We start from the raw sequence: 13,170 nt of genomic DNA, 5'->3' as shown, positions 1-13,170 counted from the left end.
GGATGTCAATAAAAAGAACAACTATTCAGTGAGACAAAGAGTGAAGCATTTTTATTTTTTGTGTACGGGTACAACTTCTTTAAAAGAAATAAAAGCTTAACATTTTATATTCTTGCCAAAAATTAGGGGGAAAAGGAGTCATGACAATCAATTCAGGCAGTTATCACAAGTATTGGACATTAGCAAGAAATAAAGGGTTCAGTACATTTCTTTTTTTTTTTTCTTTTTTTAACTTTCAGGCAATTAAAACCATCAATTTAAAAATATCAAACTGTCAAAACAAGGACACGAGTCCAATTTGACAATACACTAGATCTGAGGAGAGGTTATGGGGAGGAAGAACAAAAAAAGAAAAAAAAAAAGAAAAGTCAACCACACTATGTTTGAAATGCCAAGGCTGTAGTGGGTTACCATGAAACCGAACTAGAAAGAAACCTAACAAGAACAGGGATAAATCAAGACAAACTATGCGTTGTAAAGAGCCAAAGATGCACATGAATTTCCAGGCACACTATAACTCATCACAGATTAGATTCTTTCTGGGTACAAAGATTGCTGAAGTGATCACCTGCTGTAGTGTAACCATTTGAAAAACCTGAACATATTTGGCACTTTATGGGACATGGTCGATATCCCTGATCTTGATGAAGGGCTACTCAAAAGGCTGTTTCAGGACAGATTCCAAGAGGACAGAAAAGTCAAAAACACAGCCACATGTTCCTCTGGGGACAGCATTGATCGTACTGACAGAGCGAAGAGGCTCAGACGCCATACTCCTCAGTCAGATAAAAGGGAAAATCCTCATCGTCAGTATCTTCATCACCACCAAGGAGGGTCATGGTTATGAAAAAACTAAGCAGATCTAGACCATCGTCGTCTTCGTCATCTGAGAAATACTTTGAGAGAAAAACAGAAGGGGGAATTACAACATGCAAGTCGACAGTGATGAGAACTTGTGGCGCACTCAAGCGATTGCCGTGTTCTTACCGAAAATGCAATGTGATTTGAATGTTTAACGTGTCGATAAAGGCACTCTGTTTTGAAGGGACAGCATCCGTATCGGTCATAGAAACAGCATCTTTTCTTACTGGAATCACAGAGGAGAACAGGTGGGACGTCAAGTGGCTGTGTGAACCACAAACTACTGAGTTCTGCTTTGCTTGAGATTTCAAGAACAACATTTGTGGCTCAAATCACAGTTTCTTGAATGTAGCAGTATTTTGCACAGACCACTATAAAGCACCGTTAGTGTTCATAATCGACATTCAATTCTTAGGTTTAATACATTTTAAATGAAAATGAGCAAGATAAAACTTAGGTCACTTAAAAGGTCTGTTCTGCATTATGTTGGAAGGCTAAAATCTGGTAAAAATTGTTTTGGTTTTTCTTTAGCACTCAACCCTCTAGGTAGGGGGGAAGCTGTGGTTCAAATGGTAGAGAAGTTGTCTTTAAGATAGAGGATCAGTCTCTTTGCCCCCCCTTTTTGGGGGGGGGATAAAGAATAGTTTGAGAATAAAGCAGAAGTTTGATTCAGTATCGTCTGTACGCCCCTCAGACATCTACCTCCTTACATTATCTGATGTCAGTACTTCCCTGTGAAAACAGACTATATTGGGCTTTAAATCATTAAAAAAAAAAACTAAAAAAAACACAAAAGTTAAAAGGTATGCTACAATAAACAGAAAAGAAACCTGAACTAAAGTTAATTCACATTAGATCTGCAGCCTTTACTGTGGTGCTCCACAGAATTTCACCTGAATTTCTTCTTGAACGCAGCAATTACACCATCCTTCGCTTGACCTTCAACCCAGTATTTGTTTGGCACATAAAAGGCAGATCTCACGCGGCACTGCGGGCAGGTCCTGACAAACAACAAATGGGGATGTCATGTCCACTACATTATGCGTAGTTGACCTTCAGTTCAAACTAAAACCTACCTTACAACATCTGGCCCGAGTTCTTTCGTTTTCCTCCAGGTTGTGATGCATTCTAAACAGAAGGGATGATTGCAGTTCGGCAAGATCCCAAAAACATGGTCTTTTTTATCCACCTTTTCATAGACTTTTTCCATGCAGATGCCACAGGTCACATTCCTGCTCTGCAGGAAGGCCTCAGTTTCCTCTATATCACTTTTGGCACAAGGGGCCGCTGCAGCCGTAGCCCCAGCCCCATCATCCTGTCTTGTGGTTGAAGAAGTCCCCTGAAAACACAAGGTTCAAGTTTGTTCAATTCGATATGCCACAAAAGGGGGTGAATAATCCCTTAAATTAGACAAACCTCATCTTTCCCATGGCACGCTCCTGCTTGAGCAACCTCTGGGCTCTGAATAGACGTCAAGTCATTTTCTGTAAAGACAGGTTCAGTGCAATATAAAGAAAAGCAGATTTACAAAAGCTTCACCATTATTAAAAAAATAAAATACCTTGTGACTGCTCCTCAACAATATTGTCTGGCAGTTGCCCAATCTCACGCCGAGTATTTGAGGCGTTAACTGTCAACTCCGGTCCACTGCACTCCTGCCTGGACGTTGCAGCAGCACGCAGAAGAGCTGGTTCTGACCCTCTTCTTTCAGACTGAACATGAGCCACACTGGAGGAGGAGACGACAGGCACTGAACCCCTTCTACCTGCAACATCTGTGCGGACCAGAGGCTGGTGGAAATGGAGATACCTAGTGGTGGAAAACATTGAATCAACAAGAGAATTCCACTTTCATTGCTTTAAAGTAAAAAAAAAAAAGGAGAAAATGCTTACCTGCAGCGTTCACCATACCAGCATCCACCTTTCTGAAAGTACCTACATATTTGGGATGATGGTATGACAGGCCACTCGTGTCGGTAATTACATCTTGGACCAAATCTGCAGTTGCCATTTATGAAATGCCTGCAATTAAGCAGAAGGGAAGTTTAGGGAGGTTCTGTTTTGATGTAAATTTTCCAGAGTCAATGCCATCTAAAAGGGTTTTAATTCATTTGTAAAGTCAGGGGATTAATCAGACTCAATTGTGCACGTCTTATCCGAGGACACACCGACAGCAGAAGAGGACATCCATTTTGGATATATATATATATTTTTTTTTTTTTTCGCAACAATGCCACAAACATGAAGAGGTCTGCTCCCTTCAACACAGGTCAGTTTTGATCCCTGCCACATGTTATATCAGTTCCCCATCATCCCACATGATAATACAATTAGAGGTGATCAGCAAACAAGACATTTGCTTTTGAAAAAAATAAAATTTAAGTGGCATCTCTAAATATGAGAGAATATTTGCAAAATTGCCAACTTGTCAAAAAGAGGATACTCAAGTTTCAAAGCATAGATGTATGCAACTCCTAAAAATAAAATGGCACGTTACTGAATAGGAGCAGAAACTTTGTGAGCATATATTTATTGCTTTAGTCCATACATTTAAGTTAATTAATCTGTCTAACAGACAGAGAGGCTACCCCCCCAAACGAAAACGAAAGGCGCACACAAGATGAATAAATTATGCCTGAGATTGTTGACTCAGATCATGAATAGGAAAAGCTGATCTATAGGGGAGTCGCGAATTTAAAGGGGGAGCATGTCTCGTTTAACAGTTCGCAAACTGGCGTCTGTTTAACGCCTTTGACGGCAGACATTACCAACATATCTGATCCCGTTTGGGATGCGGCTGTTGACCACATTCAGCAGCACAACAAACAGTGGAAACGAAACAAAGCAAAACACTGTTCTCACAAGGCTTTATCAAACAGCTCTGAAACGAATACATTGCAGTAGTTATTTGGTTTTGGTTAAGTGTCAACTTAACTGGGATAGTGCCGAGTAGTAGGAATCAAACCAGACAGGCGCTACTGAACAGTTTGGTTAAGTGTTATCGATGCCACATCTAAATGACCACCAACCTCACCAGTCGATTCAACTTCCGGATAATATCTAATCGCTAAGCACTTCCTCGGTAACTTCACATCGACCCTGTCTTAATTACATGGCTCTCCACGCTAGAACATTCCTCAATAAGTCGAATACCCACTACTAATAGCCAATGTCATTTATTTTGGTCTCATTCTTATCGCCATAAAAAATTCGAGGGTCGCACAAACGGTTTCTAAGCAACATCAAAGCGTTTCCACTTTTGACCATTTTGCTGAGATTGTTTGCTTACCTACAGATTCCCTTACGAGCAGAATCCATCCTCTGTGTTTTGAGCAAGCCGCCAAACCAAATACCTGCTTTACTAAATAGTTTACAGCTGGTTCTTCCTATTAATTAATGTAGCAACGAACCAATAGAAGCAGGACGTCGGCGTTGCTGCGTTACTTACTCCCGATCCCATTGGTTCAGACATGTGTCAATCAAACCAGGTTGACCTGGGCCGAAATAGCCAATGTGCAGCGGTTATGCGCGTCAAACAAACTTTATCAACTGCTTTGCATTTAAAAAATAATAAAGAGAAAATTCATTAATATTTCTAATCAACTTTATACGAGATAAACTACTAAACTAGAACTGCAGACAGGTTATATGTGACAATAAAGTAGAAAATCTTTCAAGTCGCAACATATTTTCGTCAACCCATCACTTACACATGCACAGAGGTAGCTTACACTTTTTGGTGTAAATTCTTGCTTTATCCATCCACACCCATTGCTAGCACGGCACATTGGACGATTTCAATTTAGTCATGTGCACTAATACCAGAAATTAAGGCAAAATAAATGTCAGGGATTAGATAAGTGGAATAATCATTCATTAGAGGTAGATCAGGATCAAGACTGAGTAAGAGCACATGAGGAGACTGCTGAGGTGTGCACCAGAGCTGACATGATTGAGTCCTTTGAGTGAGGTACCATAGAAACTGAGGAGCCATAATATGGGAAAACCTTTAGAGATGTTTAGAATTGGATGACAGTAAGGATGTTGGAAAAATCAAGACACACAAAAGGAGTAGTAATCTAGGACAGTGTATATGTTGAATACAAAAGCAGCACGATACTAGATGCTGCATATTAACTTTCAATCGCCACCAAATTTACCAGGAAAATATGATTTAGTATGCTGGTTTAAATTCAATCCTACTGCACCATGGACTCCAAATTGCTCATAAAGAAAGTTTGTTGGTTTGCCTGATGATATATTGGGAAGGAACTAAACTAAACACGCCGTCACCTAATACCAAACAAAATACATGAAATAAGAATCCGTGTATTGCCCTTACAAATGTGATCAAGAATTACAAATTAGTGACATACTTACAAAAAAAATAATAAAACAAAAACCAGAGAATGGCAATTTCACTGTATTTTGCATGTCAAAAGAAAGAAAGAAAAAAATCACGCCGTCTCTTGTACTTCAGCGGGTTGTTTGTTTATAGTGTCGTCTTCAGAGGATAAAACTTGCTGCACGCTCCAATGGTTACCACTTGGGTAGATGGCTTTAAGATGAAACCTATGTAACTTGGATCTCACGTTTATTGAGAAATGGAAAAGGTGTTGCACAGACAGCTGCACTGAGAGTGCTCTATACTGCTGGAGCCAGCCCAGTTTGTGTTCTTCAAACCAAATGGCAAGGTGGTGGTCATCGATGATGATAGTTACGCTGTAAACAATCTGCAATTCGCACATTTCCAGCTTCACTGAAAAGTCTGAGAACAATTACTATCAACACTTGCAAGGGAAGAAAAAACAAACAAACAAACAAAAAAAAAGATGTCTCTTTGCCATTTCAACAATGCCATTGGTGTGAGAACATGAAACGCTTTCCCTTTGCAGCAGAACACAGAGATGAGGTGAATGAGCAGAAGCTCTCTATAAACACTGCTCTGGGGGTCAGCGGTGCTCCGAGGATGAAACACGAGCAGCACAAGAAAACATATCACCCTTCCTATTAAGTGAACATGGTGGGAAACTAAGGCCTGCAGGCAAATGATTCCAGATGCTCGTGGCGAGCGTGCACACACACACACACACACATGCGCACACACACGTTACTGTGCTGAAGGTAATGCTGACATTGTGAAGACATTGCTGATTGTGTTAGCGCTACCAAGTGAATTAGCCTCTTCTGCAGGATAAAAATCCATGCCCATACGCGGAACAGTGCTTGAACCGAATGCAGTGTGTTATTGTAACCGTAGATTCAGTCTGTAACAGTATTGCTAAAGTCAGTCTGTGCTGGAGATTTCTAGTACATGTCTTTGTAGATCTCCTGTAGTAGAGGGTGGAGCGATGTCTCTGACTCAGTCTTTTTGATCTTTTGGACAAGCTGAGCGTTCTCAGTAACCAACTGACGGAGGTCAGCCATCTTCTGAAGCAGCTTGGGAAAGAGGTAGACGGAGTCAGAGTGGTTTGCTTGGAGGTGGAGGTCCAGGGCCTGGAGGATATTGTCCTGACTCTGCTCCACCTGCTTCACGTTCATCAGCCCGGGACGATCTGGGAGAGCACGAAACACCATTTATCATGATTCCGAATTTACACAGAGCAACCAGGCAAGACTTTAAAAACTATTACGATGAGTAATTGACCAGCAGGGTTAATAATGATATCAATTAATCAGGGAGCAGGGGAGCCAGTGAGCTTTACATAATGATTTGAACTTTTATTCTTTTGAATAAATTTCGTTGCAACTGATAATATACAAACATTATAGCAACAAGTAAGACTTATTTCAGCGAATTGATGCTTTTATGTTGGTCATTTTAATCCAGTTTAAATGATGTGTTTGTTCGATGTCACTTTTTTCCCCTTAACAATTGTACATAAGAAACACTTTTATTCTATTGTGTGCATTTTACATATATATGTAGATGGAATGACATTCAATATATAAACCTGGGCCTTTATTACCATTGTCATGTCCACATTGGTTTGTCTCTGTGTTGGGCCTGTGAGGGACTGGTGAACTGGCCTGGATATTTCACATGTGACCTACACTTTATCAAAAGGTGGATGTAAACTGGGATCGAGACATGTAGGACTTAGGCTTGACCACACACCCCAGCTCACTGCCCATGTTGTTTTCATAAAACATTACTTAGATTTATTGTCACGTCTGTTGAAAACAAGAAAAGTGTAAATGCTGTTCATGGGTAAAAACATCTTCACATATTGTGACCCTCTCACTGTGTAAAATGTGGTTACCATGGCAGCTGTATTGAAGACTTCCTCACAAGCAGTTATCTTTGCTAATAAGGTAATACCTACACCCAATACCTACTTCACAATCAAGCTAGAAAGAACGAAATTATGGTAGAAAACCAGCAGAGGTTCAATGGCTTTGAATTACTCATTATGTCACATTTTTCAAAACCTGCTTGCATCATAAAGCAAAAAAAAAGATCCTCATGATAAAAATTATCTATATATCTATATCAACGCAGAGCATCTACAGTATGTTGCAATACCTACTAGGGCTGTCACTTCTTGATCAAAATTGAGACATTCAAACTATAATGATATTCTGCTCAAATTCCAAGTTTATAGTCTGAGCTTTGGCTCTGAGATCCAGCAAAAGGAACTCTGAAGACTGGCAAGGAGACTAGAAAGTAAAAGCCATCTTGAACAGACAATAACAGCATGAAAGCATTTGCAAAATAACTGAAAATAACTGGCAAAAAATGTAGATTCTAAACCTTTGTTAAAAAAAAACAAACAAAAAAAAACGGTTTCACTTTACAGTGACAGCAAATCTGATGACTAAGCAGACTGTATGCCATTTAAGTGAGAATGTGTAGGAAAACCAGAAAAGCAGGGCAAAGTTAAGGGTTCAGCTTTGTCTGAACCTTGTAAAAAGGCCAAGACCATGTCAAATACTACTGTTTGCTCTGGATCAGAGACACGTTTTTCAGGAAAAAAACAACAGCCCCACTGGGTTGTTCGAGATGGATGCTGTTAACATTGCTTATGTGGTGGGAGGAAGATGCTAGCAAATGTGAATGATTTGCATGTGATTTTATGTTTTCCTCTAGATACATATGACTGGTTAACATCTCCTGCCAGCCCACAGTCAGACAGCACATAATGTTAGCAGCTGAGGACGTCAGTACGATTTAAGACAAACATTGAAATCAATACACACTGAAATCAGCAATTCTTCATACTTTACTGGTAAACAGCTCGGCCTCACCTCCACAGAGAATAATGGCAGCAACAAACAGGGCCAGGTCGCTGTCATCCAACTCCAGAGCATTGAACTTAACAGCAAACTCAAACTTCGGCTCCATGATCTCATTGAAGGGTTTCCTTAAGCTGCGCAGGAACTCTCTTGTCACAAAGCCTTTGCCATTGGCCACCAACAGTCCATCTTTGTTCATGAGAGATGGTAGCATTGCAAAAATCGCCTCGTGAACACCGTACTTGAGCAAAGTCACCTGCAGAGAGCGAGGAGACGGGTATGTATTCATGATCTTCTTAACAGCCACATACATGCCACCTTGCTGTTGGGGGCCACAGTGACTCACCTGGTCATTAAGGAAGAGGTCCACAAACCCTGGAATGCACTTGGCAAACTCGGTGAGCTCTCGCACAGTCTCCACTGTAGTGCACTGACAGCGGTAGAATACATGAACTCCTATCTCCTTGGTCAAGGGTGCCCCTGGAAGTAACTGGCTCCATACTAAACCACTTTCTGCTTTCCAGAGCGTGTCCACATCGTAGATCACGAATGGCTGACAGGAGGGGAAAAAATAAATAACAGCTCTTAAATAGTCATCTGTAAAGGCTGCTAATACACTTAAGGATGAGAACGTAGATCTGCATTAGACGATGGAAAGTATACATAAAGAAAGGTTTAATTAGGTTCTCCTTTTCAGATTTGGGGTAGAGTATTTCTTATGACAGAAGACATGAATACGAATACATTTTGAACTTCCAAGTCTGGCTTCACATACTGAGGTGCTGCTGGTTTTGCCAGTCAAGATGTTGCGGGCCCTCTTCTTGGTCATACTGAGATTCTTCAGGTAGGCTGTGTTGACTTGTTTGGCCAAGGTCTTCAGGTCTGAGCCACCTGGTTTGCTGAGGTTCAGTTCCTCCGCAAGCAGGCCTGCCACCAGCTTCTTCCTCTCTGCCTCAGGCATACGCCCGTATCGGATCGCTGCGCAAACACACAAATATCATATCAATAAATAAATAAAGATGCACGTTTTTCTCTTGGAAATAGTCCCGAAGTGGAGCACTGACAACGTCATTTAGCACGTTTATCATAGAAATGTTTGTGGGGTTTTTTTTCCCCTGCAACAAATCTTGAGAAAAGATTTTTAAAGAATAGTCAAATCTTCGAGGAAGATCCATTTATCAGCTACGTCAGACTCGAGAAAGGTTTTAACCCCCCTTAACACTTGACTCACCGTCATGAGACATTCCCAAAGACAGGCACTTCTGGAAGCGACAATATTGGCACTTGTTGCGATTCTTCTTCTGAATCTTGCAGGCACGCTCGCAGCGCTCATACTCGAGTTTCATTCTCACAGTCCGCCGGAAAAAGCCCTGAATCAAGACAACACAACTGGCTGACCATCTGATATGATGCGGTAAAACAAGAAAAACAAAAAACGGTGCCACGTTCTGCAGTGATGCACAAACTCTGTTACCTTACAGCCTTCACAGGCATGTACACCGTAGTGGAAGCCAGAGGCCTTGTCCCCACAGACCTTACACTCCACACTGATACCAGGCCCTGCATTATCTTCCTTGCCAAGACGTAGCTGTTCTGACAGCGAGGGCGACGAGGTGTGGGAAAGGTCTACGTTTAAGGGAATAAAAAAAAATACATGAATACTAATGCTTATTAATTACGTGTCTGTCTGAATATGTCATGCTCCTGTTTCTAGGAATGAAGTCAAGAGATTGTACCTGTGTAGCTGGATGATGCACTGCTGTTTTGCTTGCTGTGATTGTCCTTCTGATCTTCACCCTCTTTCTGTCGTTTTTTCTGGTCCCCTTTCAGGCCTTTAGAAGAAAGGACTTCCTCCTTCTCCTCCTCGTCCTCACTTTCCCTGGTCTTCAACTCCTGCAGGTCCGTCAGCTCCGACACACTTGTGCCCCCACAGCTGTCAGAGCCTCCAGACTCCACCTCCGGTGGCGTCCACCTGACATCGGTGGTGTCCTTGGGGCGCTTTGGCTCGCTGTACCCATTCACCCTGTCAAGCTGCTCCGTGGCAGTTTCCTGAAACCCCTCCATGGTTCCTGTTGAAGCTGACTCAGCGTCTCATCTCTTGTCACGTGGCCATTGTCGCTCCGCTTTCTGAAAACGAAATGATTTGGCTGTGAAAGAAAAATCAAAACAAGCGGCATGTATAATCTCCATGTGAACTACTTATGGAGCTAGAATGAACAGCTGCTAACACTTAAGTGGCCTCAAATGCCTGTATATCACGTAGCTCGACATTAGATCCAGCATGTGAGTGGTTAACAGTCCGATTCCAGCTTGTCAAAGTATGCAGCAGAACCAAAACAGTAGCCTAAATGTCAGGTTTTTATATAAGCATGCTGGTAAATTAACTCATAAGGTGCTTTTATTTAGCATTTGCTTGGTTATAACTGAATACAGAACATATATTAAGCTTAGTGTGTGTGTGTGTGTGTGTGTGTGTGTGTTTCCCTCAGTCAGGAAATTCTTACTGGTTTTGTTTTAAGCTGAGCAGTCAGTACATGTCTTTGATAGTAACAGGCTTTCACCATGATTTGCATATGTTATAGTCATGTCTGCATGACCTGCAAAGCAACTAGAACAAACAAGCAGGAGCCTCACGACCTGAAGACCCCTGTTTTGAGAGAAGGCAAAGTTGTAAAAACTTTGTAGGAGGACACCCTCCTACAAAGGGTGGATGATAAAGGCATGAAATTCTCGATAATGGCTTTTAAAGGAGAGTTTCATTGCATATAATGACAAACTGGCAGAAAATTTAAAAAAAAAAAAGGGAACTGCTTTTTCTTTATTTAAGAAGACAGCTTCCAGGTGTGCCTGATGGCACTAAAAATGATAGAACCACTTAACTGCATGTAGAAAAAAAATAAATCATCCAGTTTAGCTCAATGCGGGAAAAGATTCCCTTGCTAACCAGCTTTAGGTCTGACTTTAGGCCTCCCTCCCTCTCTACTGCAGCTTAAAGACATCTGTATTATTGTTTGCCTCAGTTCCGTGGCAGGGTGCTCGGTGGATGCGCTCAGGGGAAAGGGTGCATGTACTATGTACACACTGTGCAGCGCTGCTCGCTGGGGTTGGCGGTGGGGCAGTGAGCTGAAGAGGTGGTGGGGGGTAATATTTTTACCCCGGGCCCCCCTAGTGGATTAATCCGTCCATGTATGTAGCTTTGACTCGCGACAAAAACACCTTTTTTGCTCATTAGTTGCCAACAGTGATGCACGTACATGATGTCCAAAATGCGGAACATGGTGTAGAGGCTTTTTTGTCCCCATAAGTATGATATAGAATACAACACAGAAGGTTAAAATGTTGAGACCAGTCTAAAAGACAACCTGTCATACTGGTTCTCGGAAGTATTTGCCAACTTACCGGGGATTGTGAGTCAATGACAGAACTGTAACTGGATACGAGCATTTTATAAATGAAAGGACAGCCACGTTACAGACACGTCTCCCGTCAAACTTTGTTTGTAGACACTAAAAACTATATTAGACCCATCACCGGGGCTGCTTCTGCCTGCCGGTCGGCCGTCGAGGAGTCAGCTCATTTAGCTAACTCAGCTAGTTAGCGACTAACCTTGATATTGACAGAGTACTGCCACTAGCTAGTTGTTAGCGTTGCTAACCCTCACTCCCGTGCGTGTCTTAAATAACGGTGGCTGACCACTAAGTTAGCTTACCTCTCTCAGTAGTGCCGCTGGTTCAGAGGATGTTTGCGCTACGGCAACTAGCTAAAACAAACAGGCAGCGATAGTAGTCCCGTCCGGGATCGATCGGCTGTTGACAAGCTGTTTGAAGTCACCAGCAAGAGCAGGCTAATAGCAGGAGCTAACGTCAGCCTGCTAACTAACATAAACTTAGACAGATCCAGGCCTTAATGTAGCAACCGACCCGATAAACCGCTGAGCTCAAGAGAGGAAGAAAAACAACGCTGGTGCCGCTGTTTGCTGTATAAAACATGCAAATAAGCAAAGTTTAGAGGCAATCGCACCCTGTCCCTCTCTGTCTAGTGTTCCTGGCTTTGCTTTTACTCTGATTTCCTTTGCTTTGCTTTGCTTCACTCCCCCCTCTCCACCTCCACCTCCTCCTCCGTCACATGTCAGGACACAGCGCCCCACACACAAATGACACACATCCGACTGGAGATTTCCACAGTGGTGAAAGTAGACAGAACGAACCCACTTCATTACATATGACTAACAGCAACAGACACACTTTGGGGGCATTTATTCATTTTGGGAAATTATCCAAAGTTGTGTGAGCATGTGGAAAGTTTTAAGACCTTTCCACGTTTTTGTTATGTTACAGTTTCATCCTGAAATTAATTTCGATTTAGATTAATCTAAATTAACCTTTTTTCTTTCCTTATCTGCCCACTCACAATTCTCAACAGGAGCATGAATGAATGGTTATCAAAAATGAAAGGTGAACTATCCTATCTACACAAGTATCAGGCCCTCCACAGAATACTTTGTCAAAGCCCTTTTTGCAGCAGTGTCAACCTCAGGTCTTTTGGGGGACGATCCTCCAAACCTTGGGAAGGTTTTTCCCAGACGTTTTTTGAGAGTTGACCAGGTAGACTGCACAACCATTTTCAGGTCACGTCACAGATGCTCTGCAGGGTTCGGGTCCAGGACATACTGGGGCACTGGGTGTCAATTAATTAATGGGGGGAAAAATAAGTGAGGTGACTCTATTTTAAGATAAGTCTAAAACATACGTTATGTGAAACTTTGAGGGGTTTGAAAACTTATGGCAAAGAAAAGTGATCTTTTGCTTTTAGTATCAGTCCGATTGCCTGACATTTCCTCTATAATTCGAGTCAGATGAGGTGGTTCAGGCATCTGATCAGGATGCCATCTTTTTGCTTCTCTTTGGAGATTTTACAGGCTCATTCAATTGAGACAAAGCCCCAAGGAAGAGCCCTTACACCCTGGAGGAATTTCATATCCATTCTGGCCTGGGAACACTTTGGGATACCTCAAGGGGAGCTGGATGTCTGACTTTCCCTCTCTGCACCTGTTGCCTCCATGACCCAACATCGG

General features: G+C 42.0%; 2 protein-coding genes across 2 annotated transcripts; both read right to left on the bottom strand.

Annotated features, from left to right (window-relative positions):
- Positions 1 to 32: 32 nt before the first annotated feature.
- Positions 33 to 4,375, bottom strand: mkrn4 (makorin, ring finger protein, 4). Its single transcript, XM_072366784.1, has 8 exons — positions 4,150 to 4,375; positions 2,754 to 2,882; positions 2,423 to 2,670; positions 2,278 to 2,345; positions 1,938 to 2,200; positions 1,755 to 1,862; positions 988 to 1,087; positions 33 to 896 (listed from the first exon to the last, which is right to left on the bottom strand). Exons 1-8 carry the CDS (start codon positions 4,176 to 4,178, stop codon positions 762 to 764), a joined length of 1,080 nt encoding a protein of 359 aa, XP_072222885.1. The 5' UTR covers positions 4,179 to 4,375; the 3' UTR covers positions 33 to 761.
- A 71-nt stretch (positions 4,376 to 4,446) lies between these two features.
- Positions 4,447 to 12,177, bottom strand: ppardb (peroxisome proliferator-activated receptor delta b). Its single transcript, XM_072366783.1, has 8 exons — positions 11,806 to 12,177; positions 9,833 to 10,223; positions 9,571 to 9,722; positions 9,328 to 9,466; positions 8,872 to 9,074; positions 8,443 to 8,649; positions 8,109 to 8,352; positions 4,447 to 6,415 (listed from the first exon to the last, which is right to left on the bottom strand). The coding sequence occupies exons 2-8, from the start codon at positions 10,158 to 10,160 to the stop codon at positions 6,168 to 6,170; spliced, it is 1,521 nt and encodes a 506-aa protein (XP_072222884.1). The 5' UTR covers positions 10,161 to 10,223; positions 11,806 to 12,177; the 3' UTR covers positions 4,447 to 6,167.
- Between the last annotated feature and the right edge of the window lie 993 nt (positions 12,178 to 13,170).

This window comes from Leuresthes tenuis, unplaced genomic scaffold (genome assembly GCF_036924035.1).
Source record: "Leuresthes tenuis unplaced genomic scaffold, fLeuTen1.0.hap1 SCAF_16, whole genome shotgun sequence".
Lineage (NCBI taxonomy): Eukaryota > Metazoa > Chordata > Actinopteri > Atheriniformes > Atherinopsidae > Leuresthes > Leuresthes tenuis.
Note: the sequence above shows the minus strand (reverse complement) of the source record. Positions and strands in the feature narration are given on the sequence as shown.

Bases quoted from the DNA above. Each gene is read 5' to 3' on its own strand.
- mkrn4 (XM_072366784.1), bottom strand. From the start codon at position 4,178: ATGGATTCTGCTCGTAAGGGAATCTGTAG. The intron at 2,883-4,149 runs GTAAGCAAACAA...GCTTAATTGCAG, and splicing joins GCTCGTAAGGGAATCTGTAG to GCATTTCATAAATGGCAACT. The intron at 2,201-2,277 runs GTTTGTCTAATT...TTGTGTTTTCAG, and splicing joins CGTGCCATGGGAAAGATGAG to GGGACTTCTTCAACCACAAG.
- ppardb (XM_072366783.1), bottom strand. From the start codon at position 10,160: ATGGAGGGGTTTCAGGAAACTGCCACGGAGCAGCTTGACAGGGTGAAT. The intron at 9,723-9,832 runs GTACAATCTCTT...CCTTAAACGTAG, and splicing joins TGCATCATCCAGCTACACAG to ACCTTTCCCACACCTCGTCG. The intron at 8,650-8,871 runs GTATGTGAAGCC...CCCTCCTGTCAG, and splicing joins GCAAAACCAGCAGCACCTCA to CCATTCGTGATCTACGATGT.